The sequence below is a fragment of the Balaenoptera acutorostrata genome, chromosome 10 (genome assembly GCF_949987535.1).
Source record: "Balaenoptera acutorostrata chromosome 10, mBalAcu1.1, whole genome shotgun sequence".
NCBI classification, from domain to species: domain Eukaryota; kingdom Metazoa; phylum Chordata; class Mammalia; order Artiodactyla; family Balaenopteridae; genus Balaenoptera; species Balaenoptera acutorostrata.
Genome location: NC_080073.1, coordinates 71174644 through 71198934, shown reverse-complemented (window position 1 = coordinate 71198934; position 24291 = coordinate 71174644). Strand labels below are relative to the sequence as shown.

The 24291-nt window shown below is 38.5% G+C and overlaps 1 protein-coding gene across 1 annotated transcript in view; it reads right to left on the bottom strand.

Moving 5' to 3' along the window:
- The window catches only part of DNAH8 (dynein axonemal heavy chain 8), a 337653-nt gene that overhangs the window by 205195 nt on the left and 108167 nt on the right, over nt 1-24291 (bottom strand). Inside the window, exons 36-41 of the mRNA XM_057555266.1 lie at nt 12759-12958; nt 9348-9501; nt 7170-7333; nt 5929-6031; nt 4807-4911; nt 4276-4437 (exon numbers count right to left, since the gene is read on the bottom strand). Of these exons, the coding sequence (XP_057411249.1) occupies nt 4276-4437; nt 4807-4911; nt 5929-6031; nt 7170-7333; nt 9348-9501; nt 12759-12958 (888 nt within the window). The remainder of the gene's footprint in view (nt 1-4275; nt 4438-4806; nt 4912-5928; nt 6032-7169; nt 7334-9347; nt 9502-12758; nt 12959-24291) is intronic.

The following is a 24291-nucleotide window of genomic DNA, read 5'->3' as shown; positions in this document are numbered from 1 at the left end:
TACCTAGGAATAAACCTACCTAGGGAGACAAAAGATCTGTATACAGAAAACTATAAGACACTGATGAAAGAAATCAAAGATGATATAAACAGATGGAGAGGTATACCATATTCTTGGATTGGAAGAATCAACATTGTGGAAGTGACTATACTACCCAAAGCAGTCTACACATTCAGTGCAATCCCTGTCAAATCACCAATGGTATTTTTCACAGAACTAGAACAAAAGATTTTACAATATGTATGGAAACAAAAAGAACCCCGAATAGCTAAAGCAATCTTGAGAAAGAAAAACGGAGCTAGAGGAATCAGGCTCCGACTTCAGACTATACCACAAAGCTACAGTAATCAAGACAGTATGGTATAGACAGAAAAACAGAAATATAGATCAATGGAACAGGATAGAAAGCCCAGCGATAAACCCATGCACCTACGGTCACCTTATCTTTGACAAAGGAGGCAAGAATATACAATGGAGAAAAGACAGCCTCTTCAATAGTGGTGCTGGGAAAACTGGACAGCTACATGTAAAAGAATGAAATTAGAACACTTCCTAACACCATACACAAAAATAAACTCAAAATGGATTTAAAGACCTAAATCTAAGGACAGACTCTATAAAACTCTTAAAGGAAAACAGAGGTGGAACACTCCTTGACATAAATCACAGCAAGATCCTTTTTGGCCCACCTCCTAAAGAAATGGAAATAAAAACAAAAATAAATAAATGGGACCTAATGAAACTTAAAAGCTTTTGCACAGCAAGGGAAACCATAAACAAAACAAAAAGCCTACGTATAGACTGGGAGAAAATATTTGCAAATGATGCAACCAACAGGGCTTAATTTCCAAATATACAAACAGCTCATACAGCTCAATAACAGAAAAAGCAAACAACCCAATCAAAAAATGGGCAGAAGACCTAAATAGACATTTCTCCAGAGAAGACATACAGATGGCCAATAGACACATGAAAGGATGCTCAACATCACTAATCATTAGAGAAATGCAAATCAAAACTCCAGTGAGGTATCACCTCACACCAGTCAGAATGGCCATCATCAAAAAATCTACAAACAATAAATGCTGGAGAGGGTGTGGAGAAAAGGGAACCCTCTTGCACTGTTGGTGGGAATGTAAATTGATGCAGCCACTATGGAGAACAGTATGGAGGTTCCTTAAAAAACTAAAAATAGAACTACCATATGACCCAGCAATCCCACTACTGGGCATATACCCTGAGAAAACCATAATTCAAAAAGAGTCATGTACCACAATGTTCATTGCAGCACTATTTACAATGGCCAGGACATGGAAGCAACCTAAATGTCTATCAACAGATGAATGGATAAAGATGATGTGGTACACATATACAATGGAATATCAGCCATAAAAAGGAACGAAATTGAGTCATTGTTAGTTATGTGGATGGACCCAGAGTCCGTCATGCAGAGTGAAGTAAGTCAGAAAGAAAAACCAAATACCGTATATTAACACACATATATGGAATCTAGAAAAATGGTACTGATGAACCTAGTGGCAGGGCAGGAATAGAGACGCAGACGTAGAGGACAGACTTGTGGACACAGGGGAGGAAGGGGAGGGTGGGATGAATTGAGAAAGTAGCACTGACATATATACATTACCATGTGTAAAATAGATAGCTAGTGGGAAGCTGCTGTATAGCACAGGGAGATCAGCCCGGTGCTTTGTGACGACCTAGAGGGGTGGGATGGGAGGGTGGGAGGGAGGCCCAAGAAGGAGGGGATATGCAGATATATGTATACATATAACTGATTCACTTTGTTGTACAGCATAAACTAACACAACATTGTATAGCAATTATAATCTAATAATGATGAAAAAGTAAAATAAAATGACTATCCTAAGTCACCAAGAAAAGTTTAAATTATGTTTTTCACTAGGTTAAGAAGGCAGCAGATTTCACGGTGAAAACTGGAGGATGTTTCATTACAATAAAAAACAAAATAAGAATGCTCATTCTCATCAATATTATTTGATGCCTATAATAAGCATATTAAAAAATACTGAAAGGGAACACATGAAAATATTGTCATCATTTCCAAGTGGTGGAAAAATGGGAAATTTTTATTTTCACTTTCATATTCTTCAGATTTTCCCCAATTTTTGCAACAAGGATCCATTGTGTTCATAATCTTAAAAACGTGTTTGAGAATAAAACAGAGGTGAAATTTTAGATAAAAAATTAACATTGTAATAGGCAAATTTATTTGGGAAATCTGCTTTTTAAAATGTAATTTAGGGACTTTCCTGGTGGCACAGTGCTTACGAATCCGCCTGCCAATGCACAGGACACAGGTTTGATCCCTGTTCCAGGAAGATCCCACATGCCACGGAGCAACGAAGCTCATGTGCCACAACTACTGAGCCCGTGTGCCACAGTTACTGAAGCCCGTGTGCCTAGAGCCTGTGCTCCGCAATAAAAGAAGCCACCACAATGAGAAGCCCACGCACAGCAAGGAAGAAAAGCCCCTGCTTGCTGCAACTAGAGAAAGCCTGCACGCAGCAACGAAGACCCAACACAGTCAAAAATAAACAAGTAAATAAATAAATATATTTATTTATTTTATAAATAAATAAATTAAATTAAATACAATTTAAAGAGTAATATATATAGAATGAATATATTGAATGACTATATATTGAATGAATATAGAAAGAATGAATATATTTATACATTCATTACTCTTTAAAGCAATTTTTCCAGAAAACTGAAATTTGCCCACTACAATGTTAAGATTTTTATCTAAAAATCGTTGTGTGTGTGTGTGTATATATATATGTATATATACACACATTAAATAAAGTCCTAAAAGTTAGTCAACTTTCCTACTATATCCTGTTCAACTTCACCACTACTTTAAATTTGCTTTTCAACTTTTCCAACTTTAATCCTATATCTCCTTCAGAGTATAAAGGGTGATCAAGCTTTCCTGAGAGAGGGAAAGTATGTTGATTTAGTCTAAGGAGCTATTTTTCTCAGCTTATCAAATAAAGTATTTTATAAAGCTTTATCACAAATGCTAATAAGAATATTAAAGTTTATCAAGGATATTATACAATACAAAAACAATATTAAAATATTCTCTCCAGTGAAGGTTGATTTTATGTCTGTACTTCTGTCATTTGAATAATTTCATATCATTTCAGCTGCCTCCACTGTGTGTGCAGTAACACAGGATTTGGAGTTCAGGTTGGGAGGAGCAGCTGGGGAAGCAAAACCTGCCTATATTTTCCTTGGAGAGCTCTTGCCTTCTATCCCACACTATCTCTGACCCAGATCACAAATCATCACTTTTCATTTATCTTGGCTGAAAATGTAATGGAACTATTAGCTCTTCATTTTCTGTGTCCCGTTTTAATAATACCTGGCACCTGACAATACACTTCTAAGAACCAAAGGGCAGGAGAGTTGTTCAAGAGAACACCTACTCCAGCCTCTTCAAGGTCTTCTCTCTTTAAAAACTTAGTCACATTTAACGTGGGACTTCCCTGGTGGTCCATTGGTTAAGAATCTGCCTTCCAAAGCAGGGGACGCAGGTTTGATCCCTGGTCAGGGAGCTAAGATCCCACGTGCCACGGGGCAACTAAGCCCGTGCACCACAACTACTGAGCCCGTGCACTCTGGAGCCTGTGCACCACAACTAGAGAGAAGCCAGCGCGCCACAATGAAAAATCCCACCTGCCGCAACGAAGATCCCACGTGCCGCAAATTAGACCCGACACAGCCAAATAAATTAATTAATTAAATTAAATATTTTAAAAAACCTTAGTCGTATTTAACAAATTATGCCAATTTTTAATTATTTGAAGGCAAAATAAACAAAAGACAAGGTGGATTTCATTTCAGGAAAAGATATGCTCCTTCCTTTTATATATGTCCATATCCATATCTATATCTGTGTCTATATTTATGTAAGAATAGATATAGATGGTTTTTATTCATAGATAGGTGTCGTTTATACATAAGATGAAATTTCTCGTTAGTGCTTTAGTCTCAGTGTATATCCTCAATGATGGAAGAACAGTGGCAAATCCTCTTCTCGGGGATGGGATGGGTTGGCCTAGAATGGTGTAGGTGGACAAGCAAGTGGTCAGGCAGGTGGTTGGGGGCTGAGGGTGGGTGGGCCTCTCTAACTGGTTCTAAGCTAAAACAGCCTCCACATCATCAGGCTAACTGCCTCCTGAATATCTTTCCCCCTTATTTCGCTATTTAAATGTCATGTATTCTCACCTGTGCTGGAAAGTGATTGAGGAAAGGTAAGAGCTGAAATCCTGAATCACTGATTTGATAGAATGCAGATCTAATTATATTATGTAAGGACGACATCTGCATTTTTAACAGGTCCAGAAGCCAAATCTCCACGGGACCTTTGGCCATAACAGGATTATCCAACTAAAAGATATATTACAAATATATTACAAGTTGATAATAATTTGGTATTTTTACAAATGTCATAAATCAAAGTACCTCAGGCAAAGCAAACAATTTCACACAAAATATTTAAAACATGAGTAAAATCAACTAATACTGTATGTGGAAAGAACTATAAAGATCATCTGGTCTAAAACTTTCATTGTGTAGATGATAAAATGAGCCTCAGAGAAGTTAAATGAGTTATCCAAACTAGGCTGTTACAAAGCCAGGGCTACAGAACTAAAACCCGACTCCACTCCCCTCCCTTTCTTTCATAAGAGAATTGCATTCTCCCCAAATCTAAATTTTTAAAGAAATTCTAATAAAATTTTAACCAAGTTAAATTACAATAATTTTTTCTCCTTCTCTTGATATGACAGCCATGATACGATCATAGTCTTTTGCGTGAAAGGTCACCTCATTTATGTTGTCAGACACTGCAGGGAGATGTGGCTATAAGAAAGCACAAGACAGAGCAAACACATCATACCTGAGGTTAAACACAAAAGTCACTGAGATGTTTTTAAAAGCTTTACTATTTTTTATATTTGTAAGAGATTAAGAATGTACTTCATTGTCTCCAAAAAAAAAAAAAAAGACTCTTCTTTGACCCTTGACTGACTTGGAAGCCCACTTTTTAAAATCCAGCCCTACAGAATGTTTCCTCCAAGACCTACAAATGCCCCTCTTACGTTATGGAGATTCGACTAGTAACTGTCATCTTCCTTCTGATGGACACTGAACCACATGGTCCCTGCCCTCTTCCCTCCCAGGGACAGCTCAGTCCTTCTCTCTTGGCTCTATGTCTGCCTTACACAGCTTCTACTTCCCTCCTTTCCTTTCTTATCCCCGCAACTCCCTGGAAACCAACAAGGAAGGTATTACTAGCTGTTTCCCAGATTCCCAAACCAGAAATGGCCCTGGGATGGGTGTTCCAGTGCCTCTCACACCCAGTTCTCTATAGTTTTTCTCTTCCTCCTGGAAGTATTGCCCTTGGAAATGGCAATAAAAGCATTTGAGAAGCACTTGGGACAAAAAAAGGACAAATCCAAACCACAATCCCTATTTGATCTAAGAATATTTAGATTAAAATACTCATAACAATGAATTACATTTAGTGAGCACATACTGTGTGTCCAGAACTTTTCAATGAATTATCTCGTGTAATCTTTATGACAATCCCATGAGGTGGAAATGATTAATATCCTGATTTTACAGACAAGGAAACTGAGGCACAGGAAAATCAAGAAGCTGGCCAAGGTCACCCAGCTGGTGAGTTGCATAATCGGTGACCCTTGCCTCAGGCTGATGGGCTCCGAATACAAAGAAAATAAGACATTTTATAACCAACATAATTTTTAATACTCTTCTTTCCTGACTGCACTTTTAAGACATTAACTTCATTTTTATTTTTTAATACATAGGCTGTGGAAAAAAAGGATTTAGGTAACAGATATTTAGATTACATACTTGTATGGTATGGGAATCACTGGCTTGTCCAAGAATTTCCAGGAGAACTGGATCAGATACAAAGAAGAATCTTGGAAATAGTAATCGCTTCTTCTCCAAATACCTTTAAATAAAGTCACATTACCAAATAATTTTTTCTGAATTATTAATTTTTGGGTTTTTTAGCCAAGACGCAATCACTAACATCAATAAGATAGTAGCAAACACCTACAGTCATTTCCCATTTGCCTCTGAAATGTTTGGTTAGAAAGAAAGTCCTGCTGCACCGTGGATGGCACTTGGGAAAACAAGTGGAAATAAGAAAGTGATTCAGAGCAAGCCTGCCCCATCCTATCTTCTTTCTCATCAAGAGCCCTCCTGCAACCTTTCTAAGAGTACTGTGAACCTCGTAGCTTAAACCCAGGGTGAACACATAATTTATCTCCAAGCCAAGATATTTTGAGAGTGAAAGGGGGGACAAATAGCCATTCAGTCAGGACAGAGGCATAAATTTGGACAAACCAAGATATATCGTTACCCTATTTCAAATAGAAATTGAGAATGAACTGCCTTTTAAGAAAACTATCTGTGAGTTTGTCTGGTTAATTGTTCTCTGAGTGCACATCTCTACTCCATGCCTGTAGTGTGTTGACTGGTAGCCCCAAAAAGATAAGTCCACGTCCTATTCCCCGGAATCTGTGAATGTGGCCTCATTTGCAAAAAGGGTCTTTGCAAATGTACTGAAGTTAAGGATCTCGAGAAGAGATAATCTTGGATTATCCAGATGAGCCCTAAATCCAATGACAAGTGTCCTCATAAGAGACACACAGGAAGAAGAAGAGAAGGACATATAAAGACAGAGACAAAGATTGGAATTATATAGCCACAAGCCAAGAGCCACCAGAACCTGGAAGAGGCAAGGAAAGATTCTCCCTAGAGCCCTCAGAAGGTGCTGCTAACTTGATTTCAGACTTCTGGCCTCCAGAACTGTAAGAAAATAAATTTCAGTTGTCTTAAGCCACCCAGTTTATGGTAATTTTTTACAGCAGCCCTACAAAACTAATACAATGCTGTAAGTCACCCACCCTCAACTTGAAGGTGTCTTTTTTTGCAGAGAAATTAAATTTATGGGAAATGTTAAATTCCTAACACCACCTCAACCATCACTACCAAACCAAAAATGCAGTCAATTCTATTAACTTGTTTGGGATAAAACACCGTCACATATAAAATGATAGGTAATTTAAAAATTAAACTCTTACCCTGTAAGTGACTTCTGACATACTTCTAATTGTTCATGTAAATGAGGTAAAAGCTGCCCCATAGTTTCATCTCCAACACAGCAACTAATCACATTGGGATTCTCACGAGCTCGCTGCATTATCTTTATCCATGACTTGTCAATATTCTGAAAACGTTTTGCTTCCTAAAAACAAAAGTAAAAGTTGGCATGTGGATAATTGAATGAAGCCAAGTCTTCACTCTGGCATCTCCTATAGTTCTTCAAACCAGCCTATTAGTCTCCAGCTACATAATTTAAAGGGGCAATTTTTTTTTCATCTGAATTAACTCTGGAACAAGAGAACTGCTTATTGAAATGCTGTTCTATCACAATGAGGTTTATCACTGATTTTTTTCCTTACATTTAATACATTTTTCAAAGTGCCACATGATTAATTTGCAGAGCTATCAACTTAAATCGCAAATCTAGTCTTTCAGTACTCCAGGTGTTTTGGTTTGATGAGCAAACTGAAGAAGCATGAAAATAATTTGATCTCAGTATTTTGGAATAATTATGCTTAATAGTACCCCAGGAAAAAGAAAAACAGTAAAAATCCAAAACAAAGCTTCATTTACATTTTTGCAAATGAAAACTTTCTGTTTACCATGGATGATATTAAGCTTTGCATTCAAGTTTTTAAAATGCTTTTAGAAATTGACATAATCTTGCCTCTATTAAAACTTTTAAGTGCACTTTAAAAAAAAAACTTTCTGATTAAAAATGAAAGATTTAGGTTTTAAAAATGTGTTACAAAGGGAAACCAGCTATTTTCAAAATGCTTTATCTTTGATTTTTAATCTATAGTGATGCCATAGGTATGGAAATTCAAAAGAGTAGGCTTAGGGGACTTCCCTGGTGGTCCAGTGATAAAGAATCTACCTTCCAATGCAGGGGACGCGGGTTCGATCCCTGGTCGGGCAACTAAGATCCCACATGCCGCGGGGCAACTAAGCCCACGCGCCACAACTACGGCGCTCACACACCTCAACAAGCGAGCCCGCGTGCCGCAAACTACAGAGCCCACACACCCTGGAGCCCCTATGCCACAACTAAAGAGAAGCCCCGCGCCGCAACAAAGAGGCCCCGCGCCGGCAACGAAAGATCCTGCACACCTCAACAAAGACCCCACGTGCTGCAACTTAAGACCCGATGCAGCCAAAAAACATAAATGTTAAAAATAAAAAGAGTAGGCCTAATTTTATAAGAGGAAAATTACCTTCATAGAATAATTATTAGTAAGTTACTAGCATTCATTTAAAAGGTCCCCATAAAGCTGTTTTAAAGAATTTGTTACAGGCTTCTAAGGCTCAGTTTCCTTGCCTCATGTTTCTGATCTACTATTAGTTAACTTACTGACAGTTAATTTGTGTTTACAGAATACAGATTATTTTAACTTCTACTCTCAGAGGAATAAGTCTAATTCTAAGAAGAGATGAACTATTATAATTTAATAGTATCATATTCAAATGTACCTCACCTCTTCAGACAACCTGGAGATTTGAAAATTATATGAGTTTCCTGTTTCTACTAATGTAAATCAAAGGTCAGCACTTTTTTAAAAAACTTCTTTGTAAAGGGCAAGATACTAAATATTTTAGGCTTTGTAGGCCATATGGTCTCTGTTACAACTACTCAACTCTGCCATTGTAATGCTAAAGCAGCCATAGACGGAACATAAATGAATGGACATGGCTGTATTCCAATAAAACTGTATTTACAAAAACAGGTGGGACTTCTCTGGTGGCACAGTGGTTAAGAATCCACCTGCCAATGCAGGAGATACGGGTTTGATCCGTGGTCTGGGAAGATCCCACATGCCACGGAGCAACTAAGCCCGTGCGCCACAACTACTGAGCCTGCACCTGAGAGCCCGTGCTCCACAACAAGAGAAGCCACAGCAATGAGAAGCCCGTGCACCTCAACAAAGAGTAGCCCCAGCTTGCCACAACTAGAGAAAGACCGCGCACAGCAACGAAGATCCAACGCAGCCAAAAATAAAATTAAAAAAAAAAACAAAACAGGTGAGTTGGCCATAGTTTGCAAACCCCTGGTGCAAATAATCAAGACATGACTATATGTCTTTCTGAAGACTTTTACAGAGACATATAAACAACATACACTAAAGTATTCTATCCACAGTTACAAAAACCATATTTACCTGAGGTAGCTGTTTGGCAATATCCCCACCTACAAAGACAGCTTCAAGATAAACCCAAAGGTTCTGGACTACTAGCCACTCTTCAATTATATCTGAGGAAGTGGACAATTTATACACCCAATTCTGGATATTTTTTTTAAATGGAGCATTATATCTAAAAAGTAAGAATGGAAAGATATTACATTTTTTTTTTACAGGTATTATATTTATTGAAAAAAATCCATGTATAAGCGGACCCACGCAGTTCAAACCCGTGTTGTTCAAGGGTGAACTGTATAGTTTTAGAGTACCCTTTACAGCTAATTTAGCCCCACTCCGGAGGTGTGGCCTTTCCGGTGTCTACTCAATAGCCAAGGTGTACAATGCTGTCTCTCCAGTCTCACTAGGGGGAACCTCAACAGGTACAAGCCCTGCGTGAGATCAGTGGTTGTTCAGCTGGCTCATCCCTGGCAATTCCTTCCCCAGGTTTTCTGCATTCTCACCCCTGCGTGTCCTCAGGGAATCCCATGCAGATTTCTGGAGCTCTTTCTCTGCATGGCTCCTTCCCCATGGCACTCCACACCACAAATTCCAGACCCTCAGCCACTCCCAACCCAGGTACACCAAAGGTTAGGGGGAGGGAGCAGTCCAACCCAGGTGCTGGGAATTTGGAGGTATGTAGTTGGAAGAGAATTTTAAAATAATTATAAATATGACTAAAAGTCTATCTTGTATTTAAGACATTACATTTTAAGGAAGATTCAGAAAATAGTATGGCTTATAGCAAATAATAGGAGAAACATTCCTTTGACACTGAACTTTCCTTAAAAAAAGGCAGCTCCCATTAAATTTCATACAGTTAATGAGATGTTTGCATTTTTATGAATGAAACATATAATTATAGTGATTTCACTTAGTGTTCCCATGTATCAATGATAAACTAAGAAGTTCACCACGTTTTAAGCCACAGAGGTCCAGTAAAGGAATTGTGCTGGTTGCTCCTCTGAGTAAAGGGAAAACAAGGAATAAGATGGCTTTCCAAGTCTTTTGTGAACCAAATCCAACTGGAAAATCACACAGAGGGTACTGTTGTTACTGGTCTATGGAACTACTACCACAAGGCCAGGGTCAAGGTTGAGGTCTGATGTCTACTACTGATGTGCTCTTCCCACCCACCTAGATTCTGCAGCATTAACAATCCAGAATTGCTATCCCCCAAAAGCCTGGTTCCTGTGTTTTCACCATCAGGGCCAGCTGAAGTGTTTCTGGACACCTGAGAATACAAGGTGTCCAGAAAGCTGGGCACAACTAAGAAAGACAAGAAATAGAGTGAATGCCATGAGGAAGTGATGGGAAGATACTGGGGAAAGACCTAATTAACTACAGTTGAATTAAGAAGCTGACTTCAGTTTGTGGCAATGGCAAGTAGCTTTGAAGTTGTGTAGTGGAATTTCCCGGTGAGTGGCATTTGTTGAGTACAGTCTTAAAACTTTTCTTGATCCAGGACAGGATGACTTGAAGGGGCTCACATGAAGAATGGGGTTCTTCTGGGAATAGTCTGATGCCTACGTGTAACCCTTCACTTCTATGGAAGACTATGTTATACATGGAGGTATAAAGGGGTTGTACAAAAACTGCCCCAAGGAGGTAGATGAGTTGATCTGGCAGTAAGAGGCATTTTTCTCAACTCCCAATTTATAGTGCCCATCTGGCCATCAGTCTAGAGCTGAAAGGCAGTCAATATGCCAAAAAAACCCTTCAAGATCAATACACACAGACCAAGATGGCAATTCAGGGAGTTGAAGCACTTAGATATTTGGAGCCAAAAATAATTTTGCACAGAATAAAAAAAAAAAATCATCTTTGATGGTATGTAACTTCCCAACAAGAAAAAGGGAGATTTGAAATAAAATCACTAATGACCAGTTTTTGTTGTTTGGCCAGGCACCTGCATTGCACAGCTTTGTGTGGTGGAACCTGTTCACAACAGGTAGGAAGGCCCTTGGAATGCCAGGGGATCAGGGACCCACCAGGAAAGTGTCACAACCCAGGGAATCCAGGTGAGTGAAGCCTCACCCATGAAGATACACAATTTCCTTCTCACATCCGGGTAGCCCTAGAGATCCAGCTGGTACTGCCTTCTATGAGATCAGTCTGTGGTTGGCTCTAGAAGAGGTTTTCTGGATCCACTTGATGCTGCAAAGTTCTCTAGGAGGAGAATCTACTGAAGTGTTGTGACTTCTTAGATATCCTTATACTCCTTCTAGCAGGGCCTCAACATTGAGTTTACCAGTACCATAAGTAAGTACTATAATATTCAGGTTATATGCAAGTTAAGAATGAAATTAAGAAAGGCTTCAAGTCCTGAATTCTTGGGCTACACACCAGGTTCAGGTGAATCTACAGCCCTTCTTCAAGAGGTCATCATTCAGGAAATCAAGATGGCAAAATTTGCAATGAACCATGGGGAAGTAGCAGCCTGTGAAGTCTACGAACCACTGAACGGCCTATGGTCACCTTTGCCAGGTTATTCAGATTCCCTGAAAGCAGAGGACATACCCTAGGAGTTTAACCCCAGGAACTTCAACCCAGAATTAGGAGCTTTGTGAGTTAGTACATTATCCAAATACAAGACTGCCTCTGAGCCAGAGGTCATGCAGGATGTCATTCATTAAACAGCAGTCCCAACCTGGAGGTAGGGTATTAGAATCCCCATGGACACTGACCTCTGTTAATGACCTCTGAGATAATGTGACATGTTTCTTAGGTGTGTTAGGGTGAAGACCAGTTAAGAATTACTGGATAGTCAGCTAGGGGATTAGAGGTTGCTAATGCCAAGACAGTGTACTTAATCTGGGTCCCATTTCCTAAAGCTGCACTTGAGATAACAGTCACTTTCAAGCGGTTCAGTAGTCCAGTGATGGACATGTTGCCTCGTTTAGGCTGCAGTGGACCCAGCACAGATATGGCCACTTTTCACCATAAAAAATCCAAGTGTGTAAGTGTCAAGCCCTTCACTATATTCCTTCACGTGTTGACAGCATACTTTTTCTGGGCCATTGGTTGAACACTTGAGCAGGTTTAGCCAAGGAGGGCAATGATGAAAAATCAGAGAATGAAAAGAGAAAGGAGATAAAATGAAGATGTCATCTTGGTGGGGAGTCCAGATGTTCAGGAGATAAGCTGCCAATTTGAGGGAGAATAATTATGATGGGGCCCATCAGGAAACATAGGAAGGGGAGATGAGTACCATAGAAGAGATGGAGGCCATGATTAGTAGGGAAAATAGGTAGTTCATGTAAGGACAGACAAGAGTCAACACTTTAGGTCAGAATCTTGTGTTGTGCCACAGCTACAAAACTGGGCTTTTATCTCAAATTATATAACTCTAAATACCAAATCAAAACCTTCCCCTGAAAATTATAAAATTACCTGTTGCTTAGTAAGGAACCTAAGACCATTAAACTATCCTCCATCAAGGTGATAATCTCTCCCGATTCAGTTCCTTTGAGCAGCAGCTCTCCCTTTCCCTTAAATGCTGCAAAACTCAGGTTCTGGTTGGTCCAATTCTCAATCACCTGAGTCAGCTTGGCTTCAATATCTTTCTCCTTAATGGCAGATATGCAAACATCCTTCAGAAGGAAATCAAAGAATATGTCATGACATTTTCAATTACAAATTAAGTGCATTTAAAATCAGAATTTTTTAGCTTGGCCCTAGAAGTCATTGGGTCATTTTACGGCCAAGAAAACCAAGGATCAAGATGATTGTGTTGCAAGTTCAAACCAGAACCTTCTGACTACTAATTATTTTATTGTACCACCTACATGAGATAATGGAACTTAAATCATCATGTTCTTATTTATATTTTTAGTTGGTGTTTTTCAGCCAAAATGGATATAATCACAGCTGCTCTATCTCAGCAGCTTGCTATGAGAAGCAAATGAGAATATATGTGAGACTCTTTTGAACACTTTAAAGTAACATATAAACATTGCTATATTCCTGCCTGTTCTGGCCCTAATATGAATATCTCACTTGATTAAAAGTTAATTCTATTTTTAATGGGTTTTTCTGTTTTTCTGAGAATCTTTGATATGAAAGTTTCACAAGGGAAAATAAAAGTAAGGTATTTTCTGCAACATGCCTCAATTAATTTTCATAATTAGAATCACAGAATCTCAGAGATGGGAAGGAATATAAAGGTGCAAGGAATTTCCACAAATGATTATATTACAAATTAGTGTGTAGTAAGTGTAATAAGAGTGGTGTGAACTGTTGTGAGTTCTGAGGAGGAGAAATGACTTTTGCCTGCAGCAAGGAGGAAAGGCTTAATTGAGGAGGGAGCATCTGAGAATAAGTGGGATTCCAACAGGGGGAGGGAGAAGACATTTTACAGGAAGGGAAAAGGCTTCCTTTAGAGGCCATGAATGAAGTAACAGTAAGAATCCAGCTTGGCTAATAGCAGGGCATATGGGGTAAATAAAACAGAATATACCAGTGTAGACAACACTGAGAGTCTGTTTTGGGGTAAGAATAGTTAATAACTGAATCCCAGAATCCCTTGGACTTGCAAAATCAAGTTTTCAAAGCACAGCCTATGAATAGCTATACTCTTAAGTGTAAAAACCTACTTATAATATAAGAATGAGATGGTCACCAAAGTTTTTTTAAACTCTTTATTTCCCTCAGTAGTATCTGAATGGCATTTATAAATAGGACAAAAATGCTTTGAAAACAAAACTTGTGGCGTGCATGTTGCTAAAAAGAGGCAAGGAGGCGGCAGAAAACTCAAAACCATACATTTAGGGGATATTTCTGGTCATGGGGTGCAGTTTTCACCTCCAAAAACATAGAATAATGTACAAAACACAAAAAGAGAAGGTAACAGTAAGACGTAAAAACAAGGTAAACATCTCCATGAACTAGAAGTGAAAAAGACATGCAAACCAGGAGGTGGAGCTGAAGTCCAGGCCTGAGGGCTCTGGTCAATGGGTACCAACCCCTTGGCTCCTGTGGGACAGAGGAGACTAAAAGTGGCCTGTATGAAAGGGACCATCAGGACTGTGGTCTAGATCCCTCCACTGTGGAAGGAGGCTGCCTGTAGCTGCCATCTGGTCATCTAGAGTAAATGAACCTAGGGATGTGGTGGATTGGGTGACAGATCCAGGTCCACAACCAGGACCTGAGACAGGTCAGCTCTGCCTGGATCTGGCCCACCACAGCAGAATAGGGGATGTAAACCACTATTGTAACAGCTGGCTCTGGACTTGAGGAGATGGCGGATGCAGGAAGAAGCCACAAAACCACTAGACTCCTAAGGAAGGCTAAAATGCAGAAGGAGAAAAACAATTTTAACAAATTATAAAAGCCACATTTTTTAAAGCTCGTCACTCAAAATGAGTCCTCTAAAAAATAAAAATTGCAAAACCCTTGGGAATTCCCTGGCAGTCCTGTGGTTAGGACTCCACGCTTTCACTGCCAAGGGCCCAGGTTCAAGCCCTGGTTGGGGAACTAAGATCTTGCAAGCCGCGTGGTGCAGCTGAAAGAAAAAAGTGAAAAAAAAAATTGCAAAACCCATGAAAAGAGATCCGATACTCAGAGAGATAGCCAACGTAAAAAACAATCAGAGTAAAAACTCAGTCCAGGTGAAATTAATTTTATAGAACAATCTGAAAAATAATCTTTAATTATGGTTAATCTGGGGGCCTTGGAGTATGGGAGGTAGAGATGAACTTATATTGGCCATGAGGTGATAATTTTGGAAGCAAGAGGATCTCTACTTTTCTTTGATATTTTCCATAATAAAAAATTTAAAAATAATTATGTTTAGGATGCTCAAAGAGATAAATGAAGAACTCTAAAGATTTGAGATGTATAGGCTTGAGAATATATAAAATATTTGAGAATATATGTAGATTTAATAATCTATAGATCTAAGACTCTGTAAAAAGGACAGAAAAAAATGTAGAAATGAAAAAAGAACAGGTGGTCGCAAAAGAAAAAGAACTAAGTTCTAGTTCAAGATGGTGACATAGGAGGATACTGAACTCACCTCCTCCCATAGACACACCAAACCTATAGCTACATATGGAACTGAAAGAAACCCAAAAACTAGTTGAGCAACTCTTACACATTAGGTGAACAAGGAAAAACTCACATCTGGTAGGGGAAGCTGAGACAGAATCTCATGTTCAGCCCCACCCCTGGCACAGGGACCCACAATCGGGAAGAAACCCACAGACCAGAGGTTCTCCCTGAGGAGCAAATGATTTGAACTCCACATCGGGCACCCCAACTTTTAACACCTGTACCTGAGAGGTGAGCACCCCAAAATTCAGGGCTTATGTCTATGTGACCCACAAGGCCATAGTAAACTGAGAAATAGTTCTTAAATGGCTTGTTTGTACCCAGGGCCCAGCACAGAGACAGCTGACTAAAAAGCACCTAGTCTTTCTGTGAAAAAAAAGGCCTATTTGTTTAATATGCAGATATACCCAAAGAGACTCACAACAAAACACGTAATTAAAGTGTCAAAAGTTAAAGACAAGGAGAGATCTTAAAAACAGCAAGAGAAAGACAACTTGTTACATACAAGGGCACCCCATGAGACTATCAGCAGATTTTTCAGCAGAAACTTTGCAGGACAAAAGGAAGTGGCACAATATACTCAAAGTGCTAAAAGAAAAAAATTGCCACCAAGAATACTGTACATGGTGAAGCTGTCCTTCAGAACTGAAAGAGAGATCAAGAGTTTTTCAGACAAGCAAAAGCCTAAAGGAGTTCATCACCACTACATGAGTCTTACAAGAAACGTTAAAGGGACTTCTTTAGGCTAAAATGAAAGGATGCTAATCGGTAACAGGAAAATATATGAAAGTATAACTCTCACTGGTAAAGGGAAATGAATAATAAAGTTCAGAATAGTCTAGCCTCAGGCCGGCAGGCTGGAAGTCTCCAGGAACGGGCAGCCAGTGTGTGTAGGAGTGAATCTGCAAGTTTGCCAAGCTGATTGGCAGAAAAAACAAGCCTGCACCCTCCAAGCTGCACTATTACAACTGGGAGACAAGCCTCAACCAGAAGTCCCTGAAGAAACTCTACAAAAGCCATGTGGCTGACAGGGTCTTGGTGCTCCAGCTGGGTGTCAGGCCTGAGCCTCTGAGGTGGGAGAGCCGAGTTCAGGACATTGGTCCACCAGAGACTTCCCAGCTTCACATAATATCAAACGGTGAAAGCTCTCCCAGACATCTCCATCTCAACACTAAAACCCAGCTCCACTCAAAGACCAGCAAGCTACAGTTCTGGAAACCCTATGCCAAACAACTAACAAGACAGGAATACAACCCCACCCATTAGCAGAGAGGCTGCCTAAAATCATAATAAGGTCAAAGACATCCCAAAACACACCACCGGACGCGGTCCTGGCCACCAGAAAGACAAGATCCAGCCTCATCCACCTGAACACAAGCACTAGTCCCCTCCACCAGGAAGCCTACACAACCCACTGAACCAACCTTAGACACTGGGGGCAGACACCAAAAACAATGGGAACTACGAACCTGCAGCCTGCAAAAAGGAGACCACAAACACAGTAAGTTAAGCAAAATGAGAAGACAGAGAAGCATACAGCAGATGAAGGAGCAAGGTAAAAACCCACCAGACCTAACAAATGAAGGCAAAATAGGCAGTCTACCTGAAGAAGAATTCAGAGTAATGATAGTAAAGATGATCCAAAATCTTGGAAATAGAATGGAGAAAATACAAAAAACATTCAACAAGGACCTAGAAGAACTAAATAGCAACAAACAATGATGAACAACACAATTGCTGAAACTAAAAATTCTCTAGAAGGAATCAATAGCAGAATAACTGAGGCAGAAGAACGGATAAGTGACCTGGAAGATAAAATAGTGGAAATAACTACTGCAGAGGAGAATAAAGAAAAAAGAATGAAAAACAATTGAGGATGGTCTCAGAGATCTCTGGGACAACATTAAATGCACCAATATTTGAATTATAGGGGTCCCAGAAGAAGAAGAGAAAAAAAGGGGGCTGAGAAAATATTTGAAGAGATTATAGTTGAAAACTTCCCTAATATGGGAAAGGAAATAGTCAATCAAGTCCAGGAAGCACAGAGAGTCCCATACAGGATAAATCCAAGGAGAAACATGCCAAGACACATATTAATCAAACTATCAAAAATTAAACACAAAGAAAAAATTTAAAAGCAGCAAGAGAAAAGCAACAAATAACATACAAGGGAATCCCCATAAGGTTAACAGCTGATCTTTCAGAAGAAACTCTGCAAGCCAGAAGGGAGTGGCATGACATATTTAAAGTGATGAAAGGGAAAAACCTACAACCAAGATTACTCTACCCAGCAAGGATCTCATTCAGATTCAACGAAGAAATTAAAGCCTTTACAAAAAAGCAAAAGCTAAGAGAATTCAGCACCACCAAACCAGCTTTAGAACAAATGCTAAAGGAACTACTCTAGGCAGGAAACACAAGAGAAGGAAAAGACCTACAATAAAAAACCCAAAACAATTAAGAAAATGGTAATAGGAACATACATATCGATAATTACCTTAAATGTAAATGGATTCAATGATTCAACCAAAAGACATAGACTGGTTGAATGGATACAAAAACAAGGCCCATATATATGCTGTTCTACAAGAGACCCACTTCAGACCTAGGGACACATACAGACTGAAAGTGAGGGGATGGAAAAAGATATTCCATGCAAATGGAAATCAAAAGAAAGCTGGAGTAGCAATTCTCATATCAGACAAAACAGACTTTAAAATAAAGACTATTAAAAGACACAAAGGAGGACACTACATAATGATCAAGGGATCAATCCAAGAAGAAGATATAACAATTGTAAATACTGATGCACCCAACACAGGAGCACCTCAATACATGAGGCAAATGCTAACAGCCATAAAAGGGAAAATCGACAGCAACACAATCATAGTAGGGGACTTTAACACCCCACTTTCACCAATGGACAGATCATCCAAAATGAAAATAAATAAGGAAACACAAGCTTTAAATGATACATTAAACAAGATGGACTTAATTGATATTTATAGGACATTCCATCCAAAAACAACAGAATACACTTTCTTCTCAAGTGCTCATGGAACATTCTCCAGGACAGATCATATCTTGGGTCACAAATCAAGCCTTGGTAAATTTAAGAAAATTGAAATCGTATCAAGTATCTTTTCTGGCCACAACGCTATGAGACTAGATATCAATTACAGGAAAAATATTTGTAAAAAATACAAACACATGGAGGCTAAACAATACACTACTTAATAACCAAGAGATCACTCAAGAAATCAAAGAGGAAAACAAAAAATACCTAGAAACAAATGACAATGAAAACCCAAGGACCCAAAACCTATGGGATGCAGCAAAAGCAGTTCCAAGAGAGAAGTTTATAGCAATACAATCCTACCTCAAGAGACAAGAAACATCTCAAATAAACAACCTAACCTTACACCTAAAGCAATTAGAGAAAGAAGAACAAAAAAACCCCAAGGTTAGCTGAAGGAAAGAAATCATAAAGATCAGATCAGAAATAAACAAAAAAGAAATGAAGGAAACAATAGCATAGATCAATAAAACCAAAAGCTTGTTCTTTGAGAAGATAAACAAAATTGATAAACCATTAGCCAGACTCATCAAGAAAAAAAGGGAGAAGACTCAAATCAGTAGAATTAGAAATGAAAAGGGAGAAGTAACAACTGACACTGCAGAAGTACAAAGGATTATGAGAGATTACTGCAAGCAACTATATGCCAATAAAATGGACAACCTGGAAGAAATGGACAAATTCTTAGAAAAGCACAACCTTCCGAGCCTGAACCAGGAAGAAATAGAAAATATCAACAGACCAATCACAAGCAGTGAAATTGAGACTGTGACTAAAAATCTGCCAACAACAAAAGCCCAGGACCAGACGGCTTCACAGGCGAATTCTATCAAACATTTAGAGAAAAGCTAGCACCTATCCTTCTCAAACTCTTCCAAAATATAGCACAGGGAGGGGAGGAACACTCGCAAACTCATTCTACGAAAGCACCATCACCCTGACACCAAAACCAGACAAAGATGTCACAAAGAAAGAAAACTACAGGTCAACATCACTGATGAACATAGATGCAAAAATCCTCAACAAAATACTAGCAAACAGAATCCAACAGCACATTAAAAGGATCATACACCATGATCAAGTGGGGTTTACCCAGGAATGCAAGGATTCTTCAATATACACAGATCAATCAATGTGATACACCATATTAACAAATTGAAGGATAAAAACCATATGATCATCTCAATAGATGCAGAAAAAGCTTGCGACAAAATTCAACACCTATTTATGATAAAAACCCTCTAGTAAGTAGGCATAGAGGGAACTTACCTCAACATAATAAAGGCCATATATGACAAACCCACAGCCAACATAGTTCTCTATGGTGAAAAACTGAAACCATTTCCACTAAGATCGGGAACAAGACAAGGTTGCCCACTCTTACCATTATTATTCAACATAGTTTTGGAAGTTTTAGCCATAGCAATCAGAGAAGAAAAAGAAATAAAGGGAATCCAAATCGGAAAAGAAGAAGTAAAGCTGTCACTGTGTGCAGATGACATGATACTATACGTAGAGAATCCTAAAGATGCTACCAGAAAACTACTAGAACTAACCAATAAAGTTGGTAAAGTAGCAGTATACAAAATTAATGCACAGAAATCTCTGGCATTCCTATACACTAATGATGAAAAACCTGAAAGAGAAATTAAGGAAACATTCCCATTTACCACTGCAAACACAAGAATAAAATACCTAGGAATAAACCTACCTAAGGAGACAAAAGACCTGTATGCAGAAAACTATAAGACACTGATGAAAGAAATTAAAGACGATACTAAGAGATGGAGAGATATACCATGTACTTGGATTAGAAGAATCAACATTGTGAAAATGACTATACTACCCAAAGCAATCTACAGATTCAATGCAATCGCTATCAAACTACCAATGGCATTTTTCACAGAACTAGAGCAAAAAAACTGCACAATTTTTATGGAAACACATAAGACCCCGAATAGCCAAAGCAATCTTGAGAAAGAAGAACGGAGCTGGAGGAATCAGGTTCCCTGACTTCAGACTATACTACAAAGCTACAGTAATCAAGACAGTATGGTACTGGCAGAAAAATAGAAAAATAGGTCAATAAAACAGGATAGAAAGCCCAGAGATAAACCCACGCACCTATGGTCACCTTATCTTTCACAAAGGAGGCAAGAATATACGATGGAGAAAAGACAGCCTCTTCAAGAAGTGGTGCTGGGAAAACTGGACAGCTACATATAAAAGAATTAAATTAGAACACTCCCTAACACCATACACAAAAATAAAGTAAAATGGATTAAAGACCTAAATGTAAGGCCAGACACCCTAAAACTCCTAGAGGAAAACATAGGCAGAACACTGTATGACATAAATCACAGGAAGATCCTTTTTGACCCATCTCCTAGAAAAATGGAAATAAAAACAAAAATAAATAAATGGTACCTAATGAAACTTAAAAGCTTTTGCACAGCAAAGGAAACCATAAACAAGATGAAAAGACAACCCTCAGAATGGGAGAAAATATTTGCAAATGAAGTAACTGACAAAGGATTAATCTCCAAAATATATAAGCAGCTCATGCAGCTCAATATCAAAAAATGAAACAACCCAATCCAAAAATGGGCAGGGGACCTAAATAGACATTTCTCTAAAGAAGATATACAGATTACCAACAAATACATGAAAGGATGCTCAACATCACTAATCATTAGAGAAATGCAAATCAAAACTACAATGAGGTATCACCTCACACCAGTCAGAATGGCCATCATCAAAAAATCTACAAACAATAAATGCTGGAGAGGGTGTGGAGAAAAGGCAACCCTCTTGCACTGTTGGTGGGAATGTAAATTGATGCAGCCACTATGGAGAACAGTATGGAGGTTCCTTACAAAACTAAAAATAGAACTACCATACGACACAGCAATCCCACTACTGGGCATATACCCTGAGAAAACCATAATTCAAAAAGAGTCATGTATCACAATGTTCATTGCAGCTCTATTTACAATAGCCAGGACATGGAGGCAACCCTAGTGTCTATCAACAGATGAATGGATAAAGAAGATGTGGCACATATATACAATGGAATATTACTCAGCCATAGAAAGAAATGAAATTGAACTATTTGTAGTGAACTATGGACCTAGAGTCTGTCATACAGAGTGAAGTAAGTCAGAAAAAGAAAAACAAATGCCGTATGCTAACACATATATATGGAATCTAAAAAATAAATAAATAAATGGTTCTGAAAAACCTAGGGGCAGGACAGGAATAAAGACGCAGATGTAGAGAATGGACTTGAGGACACAGGGAGGGGGAAGGGTAAGCTGGGAAGAAGTGAGAGAGTGGCATGGACTTAGATATATACTACCAAATGTAAAATAGATAGCTAGTGGGAAGCAGCCGCATAGCACAGGGAGATCAGCTCGGTGCTTTGTGACCACCTAGAGGGGTGAGATAGGGAGGGTGGGAGGGAGACGCAAGAGGGAGTAGATATGGGGACATATGTATATGTATAGCTGATTCACTTTGTTATACAGCAGAAACTAACACACCATTGTAAAGCAATTATACTCCAATAAAGATGTTAAAAAAAGAAAAAAGAATAGTCTAATGTTGTAAAAAGTGGTGGGTTAATCACTTATAAATCTAGTATTAAGGTTAAAAGACCAAATTAGTAAACGTAACTAAAGCTATAGTAATTTGTTAATGGATACATCAGATAAAAGATGTAAACTGTGACACCAAAAACAAACTGTGGTGGGGGGAGTAAAAATGTAGAGTTTTAGAATGCATTCCAACTTCAGTAGTTAGCAACTTAAAATACACTGTTATAGGAACTTCCCTGGTGGCACAGTGGTTAAGAATCTGCCTGCCAATGCAGGGGACACGGGTTCGATTCCTGGTCCGGGAAGATCCCACCTGCCACGGAGCAACTAAGCCTGTGCGCCACAACTACTGAGCCTGAGCTCTAGAGCCCGTGCTCCACAACAAGAGAAGCCACCACAATGAGAAGCTCATGCACCACAATGAAGAGTAGCCCCCGATTGCCGCAACTAGAGAAAGCCCATGCACAGCAACGAAGACCCAATGCAGCCAAATAAATAAATAAATAAATTTTTTAAAAAATAGACTGTTATAAATATAAGTTTTTATATGTAAGCCTTATGGTAACCACAAAGCAAACACCTATAGTAGATAGTAGATACCCAAAAGATGAAGAGAAAGGGATCTAAGCATACCACTACGGAAAAATTATCAAATAACAAAGGAAGAGCGCAAGAGAAGAAGAAAGAAAGAAAGGAATTACAAACAGCCAGAAAACAATTAGCAAAATGACAAGTACATAACTATAATAATTATTGTAAATGTAAGTTGACTAAATTCTCCAATCAAAAGACAGAGAGTGGCTAAATGGATAAAAAAAACAAGACCCATCTGTCTGCTGCCTACAAGAAACTCACTTCAGATGTAGGACACACATAGACTGAAAGTGAAGGGATGGCAAGAGATATACCACGCAAATGGAAACCAAAAGAAAGCTGGAGTAACTATACTTATATCAGACAAAATAGACTTTAAGACAAAAACTATAATAAGAGACAAAGAAGATCATTATGTAACAATAAAAGGGTCAATCCAAGAAGAGACTATAACATTTGTAAACATTTATGCACCCAACATAGGAGAACTCAAATATATAAAACAAATATTAACAGACCTAAAGGAAGAAATAGATAGCAATGTAATAACAGTAGGGGACTTTAATGCCCCACTTTCATCAATGGATAGATCACCCAGACAGAAAATCAATAGGGAAACATTGGCCTTAAACAAGTTAGATCTGATGAGCTTAACAGACATATACAAAACAGTCCGCCGAAATGCAACAGAATACACATTCTTCTCAAGTGCACATTAAGCATTCTCCAGACAGAGCATGTTAGGCCACAAAACAAGTGCTAATAAATTTAAGAAAACTGAAATCACGTCAAGTATCTTTTCTGACCACAGTGGTATGAAACTAGAAATCAATTACAAGAAGAAAACTGACATATTCACAAATATGTAAAGATTAACCACATATTTGGTTATAAACAACCAAAGAGTTGTTCATATTGAACAGTCAATGGTTCAAAGAAGAAATCAAAAGAGAAATCAAAAAATACCTTGGGACAGATAAAAATGGAAATACAGCATACCAAAACTTAAAGGGATGCAGCAAGAGCAGTTCTAAAAAGGAAGTTCATAAAGATAAACCTTACATTAAGAAATAAGAGGGATCTCAAATAAACAACCTAACTTTATACTTCAAAGAATTAGAAAAAGAAGAACAAACAAAGCCCAAAGTTAGTAGATGGAAGGAAATAACAAAGACCAGAGTGGAAATAAATGAAGTACAGACTAAAAAGACAATAGAAAAAATCAAGGAAACTAAGAGCTGGTATTTTAAAGGATAAACAAAATAGACAAAACTTTAGCCAGACTCACCAAGAAAAAGTGAGGGAGAACTCAAATAAAATCAGAAACCAAAGAGGAGGCATTACAATTGATACCATACAAATACAAAGGATCATAAGACTACTATGAACAATTTTACACACACGAATTTGACAATCTAGAAGAAATGAATAAGTTCCTAGAAACATACCACCCACCAAGACTGAATTATTAAAAAATAGAAAATCTGAACAGACTGATTAGTAGTAAGGAGGTTGAATCAGTAACCAAAAACCTCCCCCAAAAACAAAAGACCAGGATCAGATGGCTTCACTGGTGAATTCTACCAAACATTTAAAGAAGAATTACTAC